Source organism: Ursus americanus, chromosome 22, assembly GCF_024610735.1.
Source record: "Ursus americanus isolate L20-20 chromosome 22, mUrsAme1.1.p, whole genome shotgun sequence".
NCBI classification, from domain to species: Eukaryota; Metazoa; Chordata; class Mammalia; order Carnivora; family Ursidae; genus Ursus; species Ursus americanus.
This window is the reverse complement of record NC_142148.1, coordinates 36176806-36198639: the sequence shown is the minus strand read 5'-3', so window position 1 is coordinate 36198639 and position 21834 is coordinate 36176806. Positions and strand designations below refer to the sequence as shown.

Sequence of the window (21834 nt, the reverse complement as noted above, 5' to 3'; positions counted from 1 at the left end):
CCTGGGTGCCAACAAAGGACGGGGATCATTTCCAACTGTTTTGGGATATTGAAAACAATCATATGTGGATTAAGTTTAAATAGCAACAGAGAGAACAGCTGACTTTCCTGGATTAAAGACCTTTGCAGTTTAGGTTGTATCTGTAATTAAACTGATTAGAATGAATATTTCCAGTTTCTTTATTCTCTGGAATAACTCCAAAAATTCTGAGCAGGTATGCTACAGAGGCTGAGCAGATGAAGTGATTAAACAAATATGTAGGGTTTCCCAATAAACTCTAGTATAAAACCAACCAACAGAAAGCTGCAGAGAAAAAATATATGTTTATATATAATTATGTATGAATGTGTATGTGTGTGTGTATTACTTGAATGGGCAAATATAATGGAAAACTAGTTGAGCACATAAACATATTCAAAATTCTCATATGACATTTATTTTTTTTCATTCAGAGACTTAAGCTATTATAACACAGCAGGAACAAGCAGCACTGGTTACATCTAAAGCTAGATGTGATTCCGTATCCACACCCCCCAGTACAGCCAGATCCACGGACATGTGAGCGACTATAGCAGCAGAATGCCAGCAAAGCACAAGTTCCATATAGGGAATATAAATGCACCCATTCACTTCCTCTCATTAACTTCACAGTCAGGCTTTGAACAATGCGACTGATTAACATATTCATTGTTCTCCTATGCTTTTGCCTCAAATTTTTACATCTTTAGGGATCAAAGATATCTGAATACTTAGCAAACAAATGCTCCTGCAAAACCATCTCTGTAAAATGTAGTGGCACCAAAAGTGCCAGAATGGATTTTTTACTGTTTCAAGGGACCTACAAAAATGCTAAGGAAAACAGATCTATGAACCAATTTTATTTTTATTTGCATTTAACATGATTATACACATTCATGTGTCTAACAAGATCTGCACTGTTACATTAAAAATACAGTACAATAACATTCAACATGAGGTACTTCATATTTATATATTTTTCCTTCATAAATAATGCTGTAAGCCACTAAATTCAAGCACTCTGATGCACAAGTGGCTAGTGTCTTGAATTAGCCGAGCTTATTTAAACACCTTAAAAAACAAAAAAGACAGTTCAGTGCAATAATTATGTAGAAATTAGACCATTTACTTAAATACTATATTAAGATATGCTTAAAGAATGTTACATTAGAACCGCTAGCCTAGTTCCCCTTTATCCCCAGTATGAACAATGACAAAGACTGCCAGATATATTGGGAAAAGCATCTACAGAGTATTCTGTTTAATAAAGTTGTGTTTATACACTAGAGTTGCCTGCCTTGTCAGAACAATGGTTTCTAGTTTTAAAAGCTACAAAATTCGAGATTACCAAAGAAAATAAAGCAAGCACATTAGCTTTCATTCCATGTTGCTGAAAATGCAAAAGGGAGAATAGGATTTAAAATACAAAATTTCTCATTCTAAATACAGTTTTCAAACTTAACCCACAGCTCTCGACACCAGCCAATGAGGTGGTAGATGTGTCTTTTCTTTTTTAGCTAATGGTAATTAACATAAAATCAAGCTCTTATACCCCCAGTGTACAGGATCCCCCTTGGCTTTCCCCCAGCAGTTCCCTAGCCACGTGGAGGGCATCTTGCTAACAGGAGCACTGACAGTGAGCGTTACTGAATGAACGATCGTCACTCTAAGGTTACAATACCCACCTCAACAATCTGAGATGATGACATTAGTGCTAAATCAAGTTTCTTCTCCTCTGGCTTAAAAATGAGTGCCTTCTAATCAGGTATACAGCCTACCAATTTGCATGGTAGCTATGAGTTACCGAAATGTTTAGTCATAATTTAAAAGCAAAATCCTTTACAGAAGTATCTTTTAAATTGAAAACATACCTTTATTTCACAGATACTTTGCCAAAACTACTATCTGTCATCTTCCTAATAAGAAATAATTGTTAGATAATTTTGGAAAGTTGTCCTGGGAGTACTCATCTATAATCACCAGTAACAGCTTTTGATCATCTATGCTAACAGGCATAGGTAATGGCAAACATGATTATTAAAACATTTCCCATAATCCAGTGTTCTCCTCCACTAGGGAAGCCGGCCAAAAGCAACAAGCCCACGTCTACGGGGGAAAAGGTGGCCCAGAAGCACAGTGAATAAGATAAGGGTAGTCACTTCCTGGGGCCTTGCCAGGGCCAGCAGGGGGACCATTTCTGTCCCACATCTTACTGGCCAGGCAGGGAGGAGACAATTCCTGAGTCGGCAAACACACTTGCATGCACATGGACGTGCGTGGACGCCCACAAAGCACACACGCCCGCCCACCCCAGGACTAACCCCTGGCTCCAGACAAGCCAGCTTGGGACTCGCAGAGCAGGAGAAGGAGGCGGCCAGGGACCACACTCTGGGTGGTGGGGGAAGCCATCTCAGGATCATGCTGAGCAGAAAAGCTGCCCAGAAACACATGGATACTTCAACTTGAAGTGAACATGTCGGACACCAGGGTCACAGGCACTAAACCATCACAAGCCATCACTGAAGGAGAATTCTGAGGTGAGCTTTTCCCTCCTTTGTTTACATGAACCATGGACAAATAAGAGGGCTGGATGTGATGCTGATGCAGTGAATATTAGGTACAATCAAGTGTATCGCTCCAGACGTTTGTTTTTTTTTTTTAAACCCTGCAGGCGTATATTGGCACTTTAAGATGGCCAAAGGCCAAATTCTAGCAGTCTAGGAACAGGACATAATTATAATTAATGACGAAGATAGTATGTGGTCAAAGTAAATCAGGTGAAGTGTATTCTGGATTAAAAAAAAAAAGAAAAAAAATCAATGAATAAAAGTTTCTTATTACATTAACATGTAGTGCTACAAAACTAATTGTTACTCCATACATCTGAAGAATTGTTTGGTCCTCTTTTCATGGGAAAAAGGGAATAAGAATTCTATACAGTATAACTTATAAAAACAAGTAAACAACGGGGATCAAAGGCAAAGTGGGGAGAAGACTGGCTTTTTCAAACTGTGTATTCTATTATGCCATGAAATAAACTATTTGTAGAATGGGACTTTTTTAGGTTTCCTTTATAAGCTGTTTAGTTTAAATTAATAGGCCTGTGATTTTTCCCTATTGACAATAAAAATGTGTAATTTAGTTCTAAAAGAAGCGTCTGTACTGCAATAGTTTGTTTTCTAAACTAAAAGAATAAAAACCTGCTTGTAGTAGAAGTCATGGCCTAAGCAAACATCCAATTTCCTGTTTTCCTATCCTACACAGATACTTTGCAGTGTTAAACATGTAACAATCTTATGAATTTAGGACTTAAGCAAAAATAATGCCCAGAGTAAAATATTTAAAATGAAATAAAATAAGAGCTAAACATAACTACTGCCTACTTTCTAAATTATTACTTATTATGAAGCAAAACGTCTTTCAAAATTGTACACTGAGGTTTACCTATAATTTTGGGGGAGTGGGGGTTCTCTTTAAAAATAACTCTTATCATTATTATTTTAGAGTATTTATTTCTATTTGTCAAAATAAAGCCCTAAAGAAAATTCAAGGTGATTCAGAAAATTTTAAGAAGGACAAAACTGGAAGGTCAGTGTGGCAGCTGGAAAAGAGCACAAATTCTCCCCAGGTGTACAGACGCAACTCTAAAAACCACAAAGCCTTAATAAGAACTTGGCTCTTTTAAGCATATAGTTAAAAGCTGAATGCTGCATTTTTGCCTGTACATAATTAAAAGGTTGAAAGAAATTAGAAACTGCCTACAGCTTCATTCATTAAGAATTACCTGCACTGATCACATATCTGCAGATGAGCTAAGCATCAAGCAAGGGGGAACCAGATGTGCACCTCAGAGCTCACACTGCTTCGGGAGGTGTTCTCAAGCATAGAAGATGAGTTCAGGGATCTGCCCGCCCTGCACCCCAGTGCCATTGGTGCTATCCGAGGAGCACTGAAACTGGACGGTCACCTTGCCACACTGAACTTCCGTCATGCCTTCTTGTCCGAAGTAGCTGAGTTCGTTGCCATCCAGAATGACGCTGGCTGTGTAGAAGGTGTCTGGCTCAATCTGCACGGGGTACTCAAACCACACGGGGAAGGTACTGCTGGAGCCATCCGAGAAGTACTTGCTCAAGTTCTGCCCCAGAACCACGCCCTGCCTCTTGAGTTCGATCTTGGCGCTGTACTCGGCGGAGCCGCAGCTGGAGCCGTACAGCCCAAAGCCAGCGATGAACACTCTCTTATCCACTGCAAACTGGATGCTGTCACAGCGGCCCCGGTAACGCCACTGGTTGCTCCGGTAGGCACATGACTGGAAACGGTGACAGCGCTGGGGCACGAGGCCCTTGCGGGCTTTACTCACAAACTGCAACTCGGGTTTTTTGGCTGCAGTGTACCACAGGAATATGTCATTGGTCTCATTGAGAGTTAAAACTCCAGACTGGGCAGCACCATTTGCAAAATCGTCCAGGGCCATCGTGGGTATGCGGATCAAGTAAAGTGCCTTTCCGAGGACCTTGCGTTTATTTTCAATGCTCAAAGCTAGGTCTTGTCGCTGGCATTCCACTTCAGCCCAGTTGAGAGCTGCCTCAAAAACCACAATTTCTTTGGCATTCAGAGTTTCCCTGCGGAGGATACTTTCTAGAGTTTGGAAGTCGATATCACAGAATCCCTCGGACTTGAGAGCTAACTCAGCCTGGGCATCGATCACCTCCCAGCAACGCTGGGTCAGGTCTGGCTCCTCAAACAGGCAGCTCTGGGAGAGGAGCACACAGGCGTTCTTGGCGCTCAGGCTGGTCTCCAGGAAATTAACGCAGGCTCTGGCGAGGTGAGGGACGATGTACTTTTTGGCAGCATAAAGAGTGGCCAGCACTGTGTCAGCAGCCAAGTCAATTTCATCACAATAGATATATCTGAAAGACAGCACACCGCATATAAATGGAATTTTCACAAAATGAGCATGTCCAGCAAGAAAAGATGCAACTACTTTCAAGTTAGTTCCAAGAAAATCATCTTATGTGACAGTTATTACAAAAATGATTAGGGATTAAAGAAACAGCTGAAATATGTTCATAAATTATTAATATTTCAACTCAGCAATAAGTTTGTATAATTAAAGACATTAACTTTGTGTTACCATTCAATCCTTTATTTTATCACCTGCATTCAATGTCTTCTTAAAAAAACAGAAGATACTAGAACTGTTTGGAAAAAAACTGTATAGCAGAGTTAGCACTGGGGGAAAAAAAAAAGCAACATTTCTGTTAAATACACATTATATTTAATCAAAGAATAATCTCTGGAGTGCCCGGGTAGCTCAGTCGGTTAAGCGTCTGCCTTGGCTCAGGTCATGATGCAGGGGTCCTGGGACTGAGCCCGGAAAGCTCAGTGTCCTGTTGGGCTCCCTGCTCAGCGGGAAGTCTTCCCTCCCCACCTTCCTCGTGCTCTCTCTCTCATTCAAATAAATAAATAAAATCTTAAAAAAAAAAAAAATCTCCTTATGTTTCAGAAGCTCTCTCTCTCTCTATACATATATACAAACACACATACATAGTTCTATTCTAAAATTTTCTATACAAATAGAAACAAATGCCTTTAATACTATGGTGGCAATGATTACATCTTAATTCTTTTAACTGAGTATGACCTGAATTTTTCCTAAACACAAAATAAAACCTGAGATTAAGAAACATATTTTTCAAGTAGTTCTAAGTTCAACAGATTATCATATATGGATTTCAACATTATCTTCCAGTTGCCTTTACATAGAATCCAACATAGTTTTTGTACCTGGTTTGTTTTTTTTTTTTTACTCTAAATTCTTTCTTCTCTCCTCCACACATTTCTTCTACCTTTAGAATTATAGAATGTATTATTTCTGGATATATTTTATTAAAAGACAAAAGCAAGAAAGCCCAAATATGCACTATTTTTATGATTCTATAAAGTATCCCTATGTCAGGAGATAAAACACTTCCTGGTGATTTAGGGGGGTGGTGGCAGTCTTCCAGAATGGTATGTAAAAGCAAAAATCATCTGCTTCTTTTAGATTGCCAGGCTGAGTATAAGAGTCAGTGAGAACTACATATGGGTGAAAAATACATACTGATAACACTTAATTTTTAAATTTTTCCAGTTAAAGCTAAGGTGTTTAGCTACTTGCTGTTAAGTTTTCCTTTAGTTACTATATTCTAACTCAGTGAAACACATATAACAAAAGATCAGCAATGGCTTCTGCAAAGAAAACAAAAAAAACCCTATAGTGATGACGGTAAGAAAAACGTCCACAATCACAAATGAAACCTCCATTTTCTTCCTAGGAAGCTCTTTCTCTTCTGATAGGCTAAGCCATATACCACTGGCAAGACCAACTTACAAAATACCGGCAGCTCGGTGATGCTCTGACCTGAGAACCAGGATGTTGGGGAAGAATCTGCAACAAGGTCAGCACTTAGTGGCTCTTACCCTGGACCGTCAAGTGAGCGGTCTTCCCTTTTTCTTGACGACTCCCTTTCTAGGAATACTGGCTACTCAGCCACACAACGCAGTTGTCTGGAAAGCCTGGCCTCCGCTATCCATGGCAACAGTACAGTCCTGATCAACTGTGGCCCGACAGCAAACGGCACTGTACCACATTTCTGATTCTTACCACTTCTGGTGGACTGCGTGTATAATTTTAAAAAGCTGTATTGAGATATATTCTAGGTAATATATTTGTAAGAAAAGATGCGGATGGAATGACTTGGGTGAAATGTAATTCTGTAATTCTTATTCCTGTTTCCTAATGATGTATCTCTCTGGCTAAAACAACACAACACTCTACTGGGCTGCAGGGCAGTCAAGATGCTGAACTAGTGTTAGCGTCCTCCTCTGTGAGAGACAATGTCACTTGTACAAAGCTGACCTGACTGGAAAAAAACAAAACAAAACAAAAGCCCTCCAGGTAAAACTGGTTTCCGTACATATATCTCTAAAAGATTAGAAAGGTCACTAAGTGTTTGTTTCAAAGTGGTGAATTAGTTTACCTTTTGGTCCTTCACATGCTCACGTATCTTTAATTTCCCTATTTCCCACTGTGAAAGTTTCAGTCAGAAGCAATTAGATTTCAAAACTACAACATAAATAAAGAATTGAATACTTTTAAGTTCTCCAACTAACTGCAGTACTGATTTTTCAGTAGGAGCAGACAATAAATACCTTGCAACATTTTAACCATTTGTGGGATTATTGTCCAACTTGTTGACACACAGAATAATTTTTTTAACAAACGTATTTATTCCAGAGAACCAAAATCCCTACAGCAGTAGATAACCTTGAGCTCTGGATATACTTGGCGTGCTAGAAGAAGGATTTAACAAAAATCATAAAAAGTTATTTAAAATAACCATTTCATGCTAATCACAGGGCAGACTATCACACTGCCCATCAGCAGTGCACATCTGAGAAGCGGCTTCTATTTAGCTGGTTAACACGTACTGGACTCTGAAAAAGACCCATGAGACAGAAAACTATTTTTTAAGTAAGTATATATCTTACAGCTTTACATTTTTATATTACCAATTAAAGTTTTCCTGTAAAAATACATATAAAACTATAGAAAACTATTCATCTCTCTCAAAAACGTCTCCTCTACTATCAAATGCAAATGCTTCTTTATCCTTGAGAAATGGTACTGATTTTATATAAGAGTATGCGCACGTACGTATGGGCAAAGATCAGATTATTTTCAAACAGCAAGTTTTACACATTTGCTGACAGGAAACAGTCACTCCTAGAAAACTGAGAAACCTCTTAACTGGTGGTACGTAAACGAGGTATATAATTTCTGGAATTGTGAAACAAAAATGTAATTTACGTCTTCAGAGACTTGTTCATATACAACGATGTCAGAGAGAACATTAGATAATCCTGCACGAGAAAGTTATTTTTCTTTGATTGTGAGTCGTTAAAGATCAAATCACTATCCATGCCATTTGCTCCCAAATCCCATGCCAAGGTGTATTATAAATGCCTGCACCATTCCACATGCTTTCCCCCGAAAGATGCACCGGAGTTCTCTCCAAAAACATTTACAAGGTAAGCAGCACCCTCTTTCTTCATCAGTCTCCCTTTCTTCTATTTAACTGAGAAACCAGCGAGTACAGGCACAGCATAAACAAACTCTCTCTAAACGAATGAACGATGCTTACTTCAGCATAGCGAGAAAAGCAGCAGGTTCGACATCTGGTATACGGATTTCATCTTTGTCCTCAGCAAGTTCTCCGTAAAACATTGCATGGAACACAGAGCTCCCAACAGCTAAAACATACTGTGGAGAAAGGGAAATCTTATTTCATGCACTAAACTGAAGGCATTTTCAGTCAATCAGTCCAGAAAAGCAATCGGGTTTAGGGGACACGGAGCACCTACACTGCTCTTTCTTCAAAGCCAAGGTACAGTGTGTATCTTGCCGTGAAAGCAGAAGATAGATGTTCATGCAAGCCAGTCTTTATGCTGCTAACTACCTCAAGGCTTTAAGAGATTAATGTCTAAGTTCCCTCATTACAAAATAAATAAATAAAATAAAAGCTTATCTAACCAATTTCTAGGGAAGAGTAAACATGACTTTCCTAACCTGTCGCAACAACTTCCCATGACTGGAGAGTTAAGAGGGCATGTTTTTGTGTGGGATGTAAAGCAGGGAAGAAAGAAACAAAGAAAAAAATTAAGCGTGGCCAAGACCCTTTGGAGAGGCTGCGCCTTCTCTATGATGGGCGAAACATGCGCTGCCTGCCATCGGCAAGCTGCCCACCCCAACCAAGTTTCAGGCTTATGGAGAGGTTCCCTCTTTGTAAATCTCAGGACTAAACGGGTAATGCAGCTGTTGCTTACTTTGTGTCCTGGCAACCGCTGAGTCCCACCTGGTGGCCCAACCACAAAATGTACATCTGCCATCAAATCATTATTGAACATCACTGCATTTCTATAAACAGAGGCAATTCATTAATGCACAGCAGCCAGCATTTTTAATACCCCTCCCCAACATACAAAACCCACAAGAGATTCACAAGCTAACACTTTAGTAACTTCAGGGTAAAACTACAAATAAAGATTCCAACTACACAACTCTGTTTGTGATCACTGCAAACACATGGGAAGTAACTAAAGTTAAAAAAAAAAAAAAAAAAACAAAAAGTTATCCAAACTTTTCATTAGACTAAGGACAAATAAAAGGTTTCTATCTTCAAACCTTCCATGGTCCGTAGACACAAGCCTGTCACTTAAATGTTACAGCTTGCAAAAACATTTTTATCTAAGAGGAAAACAGCTGTACTGTTTTGGAAAAGATACAAGGCAGTTTTCCATTACCAATAAAGCTTCTGGGAAAAGAGGAAACACAGATTTATGTTAAAATACATTACAGGTTGTGCAAAAGCAGAAACTTCAACACAGGAAAACTTTTAAAGTAAATATGCTGGCCCGTCACTTACCTTTCTCGAATGGTGGGATAGAGACCCTGCCAGTTTGGGGCCGGGATCAGGTTGTTGTTACTGAGATTCTGCTGGTGGTACTGCTGGACAGTGGAGCTGCTGGAGTTGGCTGGTTTTTTACGAGGGAATATATCAGCAGCCATCTTCTTCTTCTTTTTAGTCTTCAAGGTAATTATTTCATAACAAACTGGGGGCAACTTGCTGCTGCTGCTGCTGCTGTTGCTGCTGCTGCTGCTGGTGCTGCTGGTATTTGCCTTCTTCGAGCTTTTCTTGGACCTATTCTTTACCGTCTCTGGAAGCATCAAGAAGAAGGTGAGACATTTCATGTTCTTTTCCTTGTCATCTACCATGAGTACAGTGTGTCTCTCTTTATAGCTAGATATCCCAAATTGGTGCAAACATCAAAGAAAAGAGGCTGGCATGAGCCGAGATGTTAACAGAAACCAACAAGCTGCTATTTTGCTTCTTTTCTCAGCCGGACAAGGTGACCTTTTCACTATGTTGAATAGAAACTGGCTTTAAGTTTTATCCAGTACTGGGTCTGCTAAATACATCTCCATCGTGATTCCTATTTCTCTTATTTGCTCATAAAAATAACCCAGTTTCCTAGATCACCTGAAAATGCTACACTGAGCGAAGATGACAGGCAGAGAGCCGTAGCACTTGTTTTCTGAATTAGGTTAGCAAGATGTGCTGGAGCCGTGTTGAGTCTGTTCAGCCGGCTGAAGTTGTGTGGTGAATGGATCGGAGGAGAGTAGGTATTACAGCCCTGCAGATGGAGTCAGACAGCCAGTGCTCGGAGCCAATAGCTGAAGTCACCAATCATGATTGGACCAAGCAAAACAGTGACACCTATTGTAACGTGCATAGCTCTGATATTAAAGGAACAGCAGTTGCATTCTGCTGTCTCCTGTATTATTGTATATTTAAATAAGATAAACAACCTATGAAATCTGCAAACAGGAAAGGAACAGTTTGTGCTCACAGATTTCTCTTCAGTAGATGTACATTTTTATTTCCCTGGTTAAACAAGCAGGATCAATTCACAAAGGGTAGGCACTGATATCTACTCTGTCTTTCTAGTAAAATCTTTATCCCGGCAGCATTTAGTTTCAAATACTTCAAACAAAATGCTCCTTTCTTTCAGCTAAAAGGGATTATTAATAGCAAAACCATACTAAACAACACACTTATTACAGCTTAATGGAAAGGAACGCTGTTTTCCTTTTTCCAGTCTCTTTGAATGCAAGTTATAGTCTAGTGCAAAATAAGAGAGATGAGGTCGTGTGTTCATTTTATCTCCCAACATTTTCTAGTTCCTATGATGATCTTTGACAGGAGTCCCAGATCAGAAAATACTTTTAAATTAGACTAAGATTATACCAGTAGGTTTAGCTGCACTGAAACAGACAAATTTTAGATATAAAAAATAAGATTCAAATTAGACAAATCTGCTCATCAGTATTTAAAGGTTATAATTCACTAAAAATATGTCCCTGCTCAGGATCTCAGAATCCAGCCTAAATGTTATGGCTACACTTAACTTGTCGTAATTTTAAAGACTATAATCCACAACTTCGAACACAAAACCAGTAATAAGGCTATTGAAAATGATAAATGTTCTGGTGCTGCCTAGTTAAAATGCAAACAGGTTCTCTCTGCTTTGAATCAGAAGAACATACACTACGATGTATGTGGTTTTCATGGATGTGAAGCCCCCAACAATTTCTAGCTTTGTTGAGCAAGAAAAAACAAAACACCTGCTACAGGTTCCACACATGCTTATTTGTTTCTAAAGAGGGACTAATGAGGAGATTTAATCTCACCCCATCTATCTGGATTACTCTCATTTGTTCCAAGTGCCGCAGCCATTCCCCCCGGCCCCACCTAACACAGTCTTTATGGGCACAGCCCTGCTTGTGGCACAGCAGTCATCTGAATAAGGAGTGCCTCACAGAGTGAGGGCTTGACGAATGTACCACGATGGTTATTATAACCAATAATCTGAAGAGAACAAACTGAAATCAAACTTTGAATCCCTGGGACCCTAAGTCATAAGACTGAGCCTAGGAATATCCTCTTTATTGTCATCATTATTACTCTTAAAACTGCAAAGCCAGTACAAGACAGACTTTATATAAGAGAACCAACAGTTTTTACCACAAGGTTATTCGTCTCCATTTTAGATGGACCCTGAAATGCTGCTTATTTATTACAATTATTGTGTGTTCCCAGTCACAGGCTTACCATATATATACATATGTATATATATGCAGCCCCCCCACACACAGACATACACATACCCTTTCAAATCACACAATGCTATACAGAGAAAGAGAGAGAGAGATCTAGAGACTAGTTTTTTTAAAAGCATGTGGTAAAAGGTATAAAGAAGGAACACATGTGTTCCAATTGAGCTAACAACCCAGGATATGGATAAAACCAAAAGATTTCTCTCCTGCTCAACTGCTACTGAACTTCTCGACACCAACCTCCTAGGAAAGCCCCCAGGACAGGGAGGTCCTTCTGACCAGGATTAGTCCCATACATACCTGGCTTTCAGGTCAGATAGCAACCAATTAGATTGGAAAGGGAAATGAGCTGCTTTGAGACAGACATACTAACAACTGTTAACTGGACAGACAAAATAGTAAAAGCACAAAAAAGTAGATACAAGAACTTAGAAGGCTTTGTGGCTTTTATTCATTTCACACTCAGTTCAACAGCTTTTACCAAGAAAGCTTCGAACAAACACTGCTCTTCCACCACTAAAATAACAAGTTCATGCAACAGCTTAAGAAAATTATATAATGTTTTAGAAAATATTCGTTCTGAAATTAAAGTTTTAGGTATTTGGAAAACTAAGTTTTGTGGAAAAGCTTGAATATACTAGTTATATGAATTCCCTAGAACAACGCTGCAAAGAGGGGCACTGTCACACTCATGAAAAGTGGGGACTGAGGAGTATGGCTGTTTTAAAGATACGTTCTTAAATACAAAAAGTAATCCAATTTAAAAAATTAAAGTGGCATTTTAATCTTTTAGCTAATTTTGAAAAGCATAAAATCAAGACATGGAAAACTTGTTGAGAGCTTCGTTTTCCTACCGTGGCTTAGAAGACAGGTAACAAAGTCCTTGCTACTCAAAGTGTGGTCCTGGAGCAGCAGCAGCAATAGCAGCAGCAGCACCTCCCGGGAGCCTCACAGAAATCCAGAAACTCACCCCGATTCCGGAGCAGAAGTGCATTTTAACAAGACCCTCTAGGTAATCTGTACCATTTCAAGTTTGAGAAAGCCTCTAAGATTAAAATAAAGAAGGTTACAGGGTCTCCCAATGATCCAGTATCAACATCTGGAGCCACGTTTTGCATTCGGTTATCAAGTGAGTGGAGAAATATTCAAAATGATTAATTTGGTTTGGTTTGGTCATAAAACTTAACATTGGGTGTCTTATTCTGAAATTCTTCTGATTAGGCCCTAAATGTCAAAATTCTGGGATTCAGGTGTGTGGACAGCTAACTGAGAGGCCTCAAAGTACTTTGACTCTCTGGAAAAGCAGCTCATGCTCAGATTATTTATAGGACAACGACAGAGATCATTTTAGTGGGAAAAATAAAGGATTAAAGATTGCTAAGTGAGAAACAGAAGAACCACTTAATATTTTGAAATAATCTACTTCACAATTTTATTTCAAAAAATTAGTATTGTGGCACAGCAAAACTAGCCACCAAGTAATGTGGTTCAGTCCTGGCTTGGCCACAAAACATTGATCGTGTGTGTGTTGAAGGGAAGGGGAGTCTGACAAATCATTTAGCCTTTAAGGGCATCAAGTTCCTCAGCTACAATATGAAGAGGTTCTCTAGAATAGATGAGTGTTTCTCAGTCTTTACCTTCAATCCTAAGAAATGCATTTTATATTCGGACTCAGTACTAGCATGCATGCACGCACACACATCCACAAATAGAAAGAGGGTTCACAAAACAAAAACTCTCAGCATGTTATGATAGTATAGATATTTTCTATCTTATTTTTCTCTTTTTAATGTTGGTCTTGATTCATTCCATGGATTTCATAAGCACAGTTTAAGTAATACTGGTCTAGGTGATTTCTAATAGCTTTCAAGGTTAAACATTCCAAAGCACTTTTCTATCAAGAACTTGGAATAAGGGGAAGAAGGCAATGGCTGCATCAACAAATGGCGTGCACAACTGGGAGTGTGTATTTATTTTCCTGGGACCAGGAGCCACAACTATCATCTGTCTTACAGGGTAATCCATGACCCAGAACACAATAAAATGTTATGAAAATTAAAGATTGATTTGAATATACAAAATATGTATATCACTTTCCTCTCTGCTTTCACATCTATAGTCTACTTCATTAAACACAAATTATGGCTTCTTTCCCCCCTGAAATTAAACATCAAGAGTTAAAACTCCCATCTATTGAATCCGCAACCCAAAAACATCACCGACTAGGTTGAAGGGTAGATAAATGAAGGATACCTGTCCAAAATGTATTTTCATATTTCACCTCTAAAATTTCTTTTCAACTAGCATTGTATCATTTGTTCTTACACCTCCTGAATTTTAAAGCTGTTCTGAGACACGGTTAATCTGCCCTAATGAAGTAAATTGGTCAAGAAGCCCATTAATGTTTTATGAAAGTATATACGTATCCCTCACCTTTTGAAAGTTCATGTTATGCACTTTGCTTTTATGAAAGACCTACATTAATATCTTTTTTCACTAAAGGAAATCCAAAGAATTTTTGCTTTTATGAAAAAAGGAAGAAGCAAAAATAGCATTCAGCATGTTTCGCAGCGAGCCATTAGAGGCAGCACACATCTCGAGAAAAGTGGCACCACCAAGCTCCTTCCCCAGGAACTACACTCAGCATCAAGCTGCCATGGCTTTGCCAGAGCACCTATGCTTTATCTTGATTTATTCTGTGCATCCATTTGCAAGATGTATCCTAAAATATCAGAAAAGCCAAAGAGAGGTTATTTTATGGGTCTGGGAACACTCAAAACTTTTTCCAAATAAAGTAAATGGTGATTGCTTCTTTATGCCATTTTGGCTTACAAAAGTTTCCACAGGTACACTGTACTTTTGGATAGTAGGGGAAACCTGTACTTAAAATTCAACAAGCTGGCCTTGCAGCGCGTTAGGTATTGGCATACAATAGTGAGCAAGATTAGGAACCAGACTTAAGAGATTCGCTAGTCACAGTGGGTTTCAGATGATTTTTACAATTGTCAGAAAGTTCTATCATCTTTATCTCTTTTCATTCAATTTCCAATAATAACAAGATTATCAGCAGAATTTAAGCTCACTTAGATTATCTTCTTCACCACTGGAAGGTGCCAGACATTCCTCTTTATTTAGTAGAATCCTTTTACATTCAGTGTGGGGACATGAATGAGGTTTGGAACTGAAAGGGACTCTAGAAATTATTTAATACAACTCTGTCCACAGATAAGGTATCCAGAAGGGATCTGTCAATGGTTAAGCAGTGGGGCAATGTCTGGACTAGAATGCAGATTTCCAGACTGGTTGCCTAATTTTATCTGTTTCACTCACTCTAATTTCCATCTGCAGTTCATTACCCCACATTTTTACATAATGCTTTATCTTCATACTTCTGATCTACTTTAAAAGAAAAAAAATATATGCAAAACTTACAGATATGAAAACCATGAACATATATACTCTGTACCCTGCAGGAAGAATTCTAGGACACTTTCTGGAAAGACATGGAGAGGAACTGTAACAGGAAGGAACATAAATGAGGGAGCCGCTCAAAGCCAGAAGAGGCTTCCCAGGTAAAATGAAAGTTGGAAAAACTAGGCACTCATGGTTTATACCAACAAATCCTATGTCAACAACTAACAACGCTGGAGAGTCTTGTTTAACTTGCTCTAGCTCTGAACTTCTTGTCTGGACTTGTATTTGGTTTAACACAAGAAACCTAAACAGCTACAGAGCAAGGTTAACTGAGGTTTAAACAAGGTAGGGTGGACTGTGGAAAGGAGTATCACTTCCAAAAATTACTGACAGACCATCACAGAGGAGAGTAATTTTAATTTAATCTGATAAATCATGATGGAATAGTGTTTTGTTTTTGCTTGCTTTTCAATACTGAGCAGAATTTAGGAGGTAAAAAAGATAAGCAACAAAATGTTTGCAGTCTTTAAGATAGCAAGAGCTGCTGGAAAACAGGCTATATGCTTTCTAAATTTAGAAATAAATATGGAGTTAAGCAATGGCAGCACAGAATAGTGAAAAAAGCAAGAGCCAACAAGAAGTGACCTGAAGGTTACTTAATATCCATGAGCCTTGTTTTTTTCATCTGCCAAATGGGATAATAATACCCAGTCAACCCTCTCAGGTTTACTGTGAAGGCAAGATTACATGTTTGTGAAAGCATTTTGATAAAAGTTGAAAACACTTTGCAAAGGTAAGCTTTCACTATTGGTAACAATTGTACCCAAAGCAGGAAACATTTGTGATATAATCTTCCAAAACAACAAAAACCCAAAGATTAATCTGGCTCAAACCCAAAGATATAATCTTCCAGGCTGCACAACTACTGACATTTCATCCCATCCACAGGCTTTTTCTGGCCTCACTCAGGCCAGGAAAGTCCTAGGTTGCTGAGGAACTTGCTGGAATTTTGCAGGTGACATTCAATTATTATTATTATTTTTTAAAGATTTTATTTATTTATCTGACTGAGAGAAACAGCGAGAGGGGGAACACAAGCAGGGGGAGGGGGAGAGGGAGAAGCAGGCTTCCCGCCAAGCAGGGAGCCCAATGCAGGGCTCGATCCCAGGACCCTGGGATCATGACCTGAGCCAAAGGCAGACGCTTAACTACTGAGCCACCCAGGAGCCCCGTAACATTCGATTATTAAGATGTGTGTTGTACAGTGTGATCAGGTCCCCACGTGATGTGCAAATCTGCACCTGAAACCGCTACTCTAGGCTAGTTGTCCACTCAACTTCAAACCTGTGAGAGTACTTGCTGGCAGATGCTCTGCTGTACCCACTTTCTGAGAGAGCCAAAAGCTGCAAGTAGTTCATCTATGGAGCACGTAGTAATGTCTATACTAGCAACTCAACCTGGTCTCTCTCACAATGACCTAGTTTTAATTGTGGCACCAAGGCTGATAACTAAGACAAGTATCTGGGCCTGGCATACTTCAGTGCTGGCTGAAAGGATGAGGCTCATGGACCATTTCACTAAATCATTTCCTTTTTAGTGCACAGAGCTCCGGTTAACCTTAAACTGTACTTTAAACTTGGAAAATACACCCAACGGTAGAATGTGACTATTCTTGGAAGGCAGGAACAACGATTCTTGTAAAAATTCTGTATGGTATTTGATGTATGATCTTTGATGCTTATAAGCTGTGTCTGTATGCACTTGTTTGGGATACTAAACACCTCATCTAAATCCCAAGTCTTTATCATATGGTAAATGAGGTGACCTTGAGAAGGGAGAGTATATAAAATTTATCATGAGATACTCTAAAGATAGCTATTTAAAGGACTACTACTACAAATTCTTTTGTAAAGTTTAAGATACTTTGGTAAACAAGGTAATCAACTGCTAATTTTTACATACTCTACATGATCTCCTAGTAAATTTCCTCTTGTGTAAAAGTGTTGACTACATAATCTCTTATTTTTTCCCAATTCTAGTTTTCTAGGATTAAAGAATCTGTATGTTTGGCAGGAATAGTGATTTATTTAATATAGTTTTCTTTAACATTTTAATATTATGATTATAACCAATACCCAACAAAAACTATGTACATACATATGTACCATATTTTATTATTATCCTCTCCCCCATTTTAACATCTCTGAAATTGGGTTTATCTTATAATTGATGGCATCTCATGAGTACAAGTACTAGGGTTTTTTCTTCCCTTTTTCCTTGGTACATAAAATAATAGCATGTCTTACATGCTGTTGATGGCACCTTACAGTCAGTGAAATAAAAAAAGATACATAATTTAACAGAAAGAAAGGGCTCTCTTCTTTAGGTTGGTTAATTATTCCCCTAACCAGTCAAGATGGCAGCTCAACTACCTTAGAATAATTGAGCTTTCATCAAATAGTCATTTGATAAAGTATATGATCACTATTCTCAACTGAGACTGCTACTAGGACAACCAATGATATGGTATAAAGTCGAGGTGGAAATTCCAAAATGAGAATTTCCATTGGTAAGAGTTCAAGCATTAATACAATGTATTTCTAACATTTTCTCATGGCGCACAACTATACATATACATAAACCTGATCAACAGAAGCTGATTAATTCTCTGAGTAATATTTGCTAAAAATATTTTATCAATCAAAGATTAACTTATAACAACACTATATATTAAACCTGGAGCTGAATGACTCCTTAGAAATTATTTTCAAACAAACAGAATCTATATTAAAATGTTAGTTTAAAAGGTAGAAATATTATTGCCATAATACAATGATCCCATTGTATGTATGTATGACTTTCACCTAGGTACTTAAAAACAATTTGTGCAAAGAAAAGTAAAATCAGGCTTCAGAAAGCCTCTTCTGAGAAGGTCAGAAGGGAGACTGTACTGATCCAACAGGGGACGTTAATCCTACTGGAAATGCTAGAATGGAATAACTTTGCCGTTGCCTTCTCCAGGTTGGCTGTTGGCTTCAGCTGACAGAAGAAAATTGTGTACTGGTCAAAGGAAAACATTTTTTTCCACAGATTTTTTTTTTTTTTACTTTAGCAGGTGCTATTTTTTTCCCCCTGATACTAGAAATAACCAAAAACATTTCCACAGTCAGATCATTAAGATAAAAGCCAAGGCCCTTCTTCATTAAGGGTTAACTAAACTAAAAAATGCCTTGCTCTGTTGGGAAAGTCATCCTTTTCCAATAAGTACATGGAATTGGACAATGCTCAAACCACCAGATAGTATATATCAGTACTGGTTATTAATGGGATAAATTTCATAGACCAATTTCCCCAATATCCACAACTCTTAGTTAAAAAGCTCTACAAGATTAAAAAATTAGATAACCAAAGACAAGTCATCTAAATATGTTATGCCCTTAGTCACTAAAGAGTGCTTAGAAATGAACACTGTTCTCCTATCAATTCACCAACTACCTCCTAAAACACCTGAAGTAATGATATGCATTATATACTTAGATTTAACTTTTTTATCACTGTAAAGTGAACAAGATAGGTTTGGTAAAGGCAAGGCTGGGGGAGGTGGAGGGGCTTTTATTTCTTATTTTAACAAAATCACATAGAAAAAAACCAGTAAACACATCCACAAGGGTCTCAAATAACGAAATACCTTCTTTCACGTTTACAATGTATGTGACTAGAATGAAATACAGTTACATTAAGCAAGCAGTGCAAGATCTAAAAGTAAGAAATCTGCTCCACTGAGAGAAATTGTGCCATGGGAAAATACAAATAACATGTGAAGTCATACAAGGCATCTTCACACCCAATTTCTAACCTGTCTTTTCTGGAGTAGAGACCACCAAATGAAAATGATAAAGGCACATACATTTCTAAACTAAGTCACAAAAATGTTTCCTAACAAAAAATTCAAGTAGAATTAGAAGCCTGTGACAGAGGATTATTACAGAAATCAACTTCTGGCAAAAATTCAAAGTAAAATCTGTTCTAAATTCAGATTTAAAAAATAGGTTTTATGCTACTTTTAATTAGCTTTAAAGTATACAATTCCCCATGACTGTTGTGAAGGACACGATATAAAGACACATTGTCCTATAAAGGTTGGCAAAACCTTAACTATATCAACACCAAGTAACATTCAGAGACGGCTTCCATTTGCTGCAGAAAATTATTATTTGGCACTGATGAAGTACTCCCTTGTTGTTTCCATCCCTCATGCTGTTGTCATCAGAATAAAAGTTGAGAAGGTTCTGTACTTAGTTTCACTGCATGTGCCAGAACTAAGAAAATAAGGTATTTCAACCAAAAATTCAATTCTAATATATATTCGGCAAGCATTTATTTTTTTTTAATTAAGAGCTACTATATAAGTAGGTCAGTACTTGAACTGCCCAGAGGTACAGAATAAAAAAATGTAATTGCTCATAAAATAATGCTCAAATGAGTCTCACTTAGAAAGTCAAAAGTATTCATAAAAATGTTTTTAAATTCGGGTTTCCCTAATCTCTGCATCACAAAACAACAGACAGTATTTACATGTGTACCTTAACTATAATGGGCAGATTAAAGATTAATGAACATTCAAATCCAAATATATACTCAACGAGTGGCAATTCAATTGTTACTTTTTTCTCTTCTTTTCCTTTTTTTTAATAACAGAACAACCATTTCACCACAGTTCAGACCTACATGGACCCATACAAGGTCTACTGTAATGACGATGACTGGAACTAGACAAGGGAAAAGCAGACAGTCTCTGAAAATGGTTCTCAAAATCTGTAGGAGTTAGATCTCTGCATAAGCATTTTATTAGCCAGCCACAGGGATGCTGTGATCCACTAAGAGTTCAGTATAGGAGACTTGGTTGATGTCAGTATTTAAGGTAACACTTGTTCATAAAATTTAAAATACAGCATCAAAAAGGAAGCGAAAAGGAATATTTATTAGGTGGCGTGTGGCCAAGTTTTAACCAACTACTCTGTGCCGTTCTTCCTAAAGAGATACCACGTGAAACAAGGATGGGCCGGTCTCTCCTGCTCCACCAGCATGTCAGGACTGCCCACCAAGTGTCTATCCAGGGAGAAAAGAAGAAATCCTGCCTCACCTTCCTCAGAGAGAGGAAGTCACATGGTTTGCAATGCATTTGGAATTGCCAGGAGCTGGCTGTGAGCTATCTTGTCCTCTTCATGTCCTCACCTAGCAAACAAGTCTATTCCCAACCTGAAATGAGCCTGTTGCCTATTGCCATCCTCACCACTCTTTCTTCCCTACAAATCTACTTACCAGAAGCCTATCCATCCTTCATAATGCAGCCCAAAGACACCTCAACAAGGAAGACTTCCTGATACTTAAGAGACTCTCCATGCAGCACTTTCTCACATTTCCTCCTGCCTTAGGAGGTCTGATGAGACTGAGTTCTCTGAGGGTTGCATCTCCGCATCTCCCAATAAAAGCTAACAGCACCACACCCACGCTTGGCTTTCAATCATTGTGTTAACAGGAAGGACCAAGTCCCACACGTCCAAGTTCATCTAGAACCCCAGAGTGCATTTATGGAGTGCAACTGTTCCTGGGTTTAAAATGGTTTGAAACTGGGGCCTAGGATGTTTCTAGCTCCTGAGCTGCAGGTTTATGTGAGGTACAGTGGTAAAGAACCTAGACATCTATTAAATGTGTCCCGAGGCTCTCCCGAACATGTCTAAGCACAAATGTGGTTTTGTAATACTGCATTCATCTTGCAGCTAGGCGAACTGACAACGCTAAAACTCCTCTTAAGGCAAGTCCCCACATGTGTTTAAAGCAAGGCTTTGCTTCACCAGAAGTCTAAAACTTACTGTAGTACAATATTCACATATTCAAAGTGTGGGTTAACCACAAGCGAGACCCAGTTACTAGGACAAAGCTGCCTTTATCAACTAGTCTCAATTCATGGTCTGGCATATTTATTTATAGCACCAGTAGAGAATTTTAGTGATTTAATGAACTGGAAAGGATAATAAATTCTCAGCAATTCACATGAAAGGAAGAAAGCAGTCATATGAATAATCTAAAAAAATAGATAATTAAAGAGACTTTTGCTTTGAAATGTGTTTCGTCTGTACTTAACACTGAATGGATAAATTTCCACTACATTAGACACACCCAATCTTCAAACAAAGTAATAAAACAGGCTTGTGTGTACAGGGCGCAGTATATGAACAGTCTGGAAACTCACGCCTACATGGCAAACAAACCACAGTGCCAGGGATGGGCAATGTCACATTAAGATTACTGCAGAGCATGAGCACAAGTGGAAAAGTGCACTTTTTACATGTGTGCATTTCCATGTCATCCTTTACTAAGAAGAACCAGAAAAATGTTTAATTTTTCCCCCAAAATAAAGAATTCTCACCTTCTGTCTATATATTCTCTTACAACATTGGAGTAAGAATAAATGAAGATGGTAATATCAATAATGGAATAGCTGAGTATCTTCTCCACGGCTGCAAAAGTCTCTTGCATATTAGTAAAGGAAACTTTTACCACCAGCAATGATTTTAAAAATCATTAGTAGGGTTGTTAACAAGCTGCTATAAAACAATGGTTTGAATTGTGTGCTGGAAAAAAATAAAACATAACTTGGATTTCCAAATAACTTAAAATGG

At 38.4% G+C, this 21834-nt stretch overlaps 1 protein-coding gene across 2 annotated transcripts in view; it reads right to left on the bottom strand.

Annotated features, from left to right (window-relative positions):
• Positions 1-400: 400 nt before the first annotated feature.
• The window catches only part of BTBD3 (BTB domain containing 3), a 33838-nt gene continuing 12404 nt past the window's right edge, over positions 401-21834 (bottom strand). The window contains exons 2-5 of one of the 2 annotated variants that reach the window (XM_045809093.2): positions 9486-9777; positions 8887-8977; positions 8205-8323; positions 401-4928 (exon numbers count right to left, since the gene is read on the bottom strand). In XM_045809093.2, coding sequence (XP_045665049.1) covers positions 3896-4928; positions 8205-8323; positions 8887-8977; positions 9486-9628 — 1386 coding nt within the window. In that variant the 5' untranslated portion in view covers positions 9629-9777 and the 3' untranslated portion in view covers positions 401-3895. Of the gene's footprint in view, positions 4929-8204; positions 8324-8886; positions 8978-9485; positions 10216-21834 lie in introns of those variants that run through there. The other variant, XM_045809086.2, reaches the window with a different exon arrangement.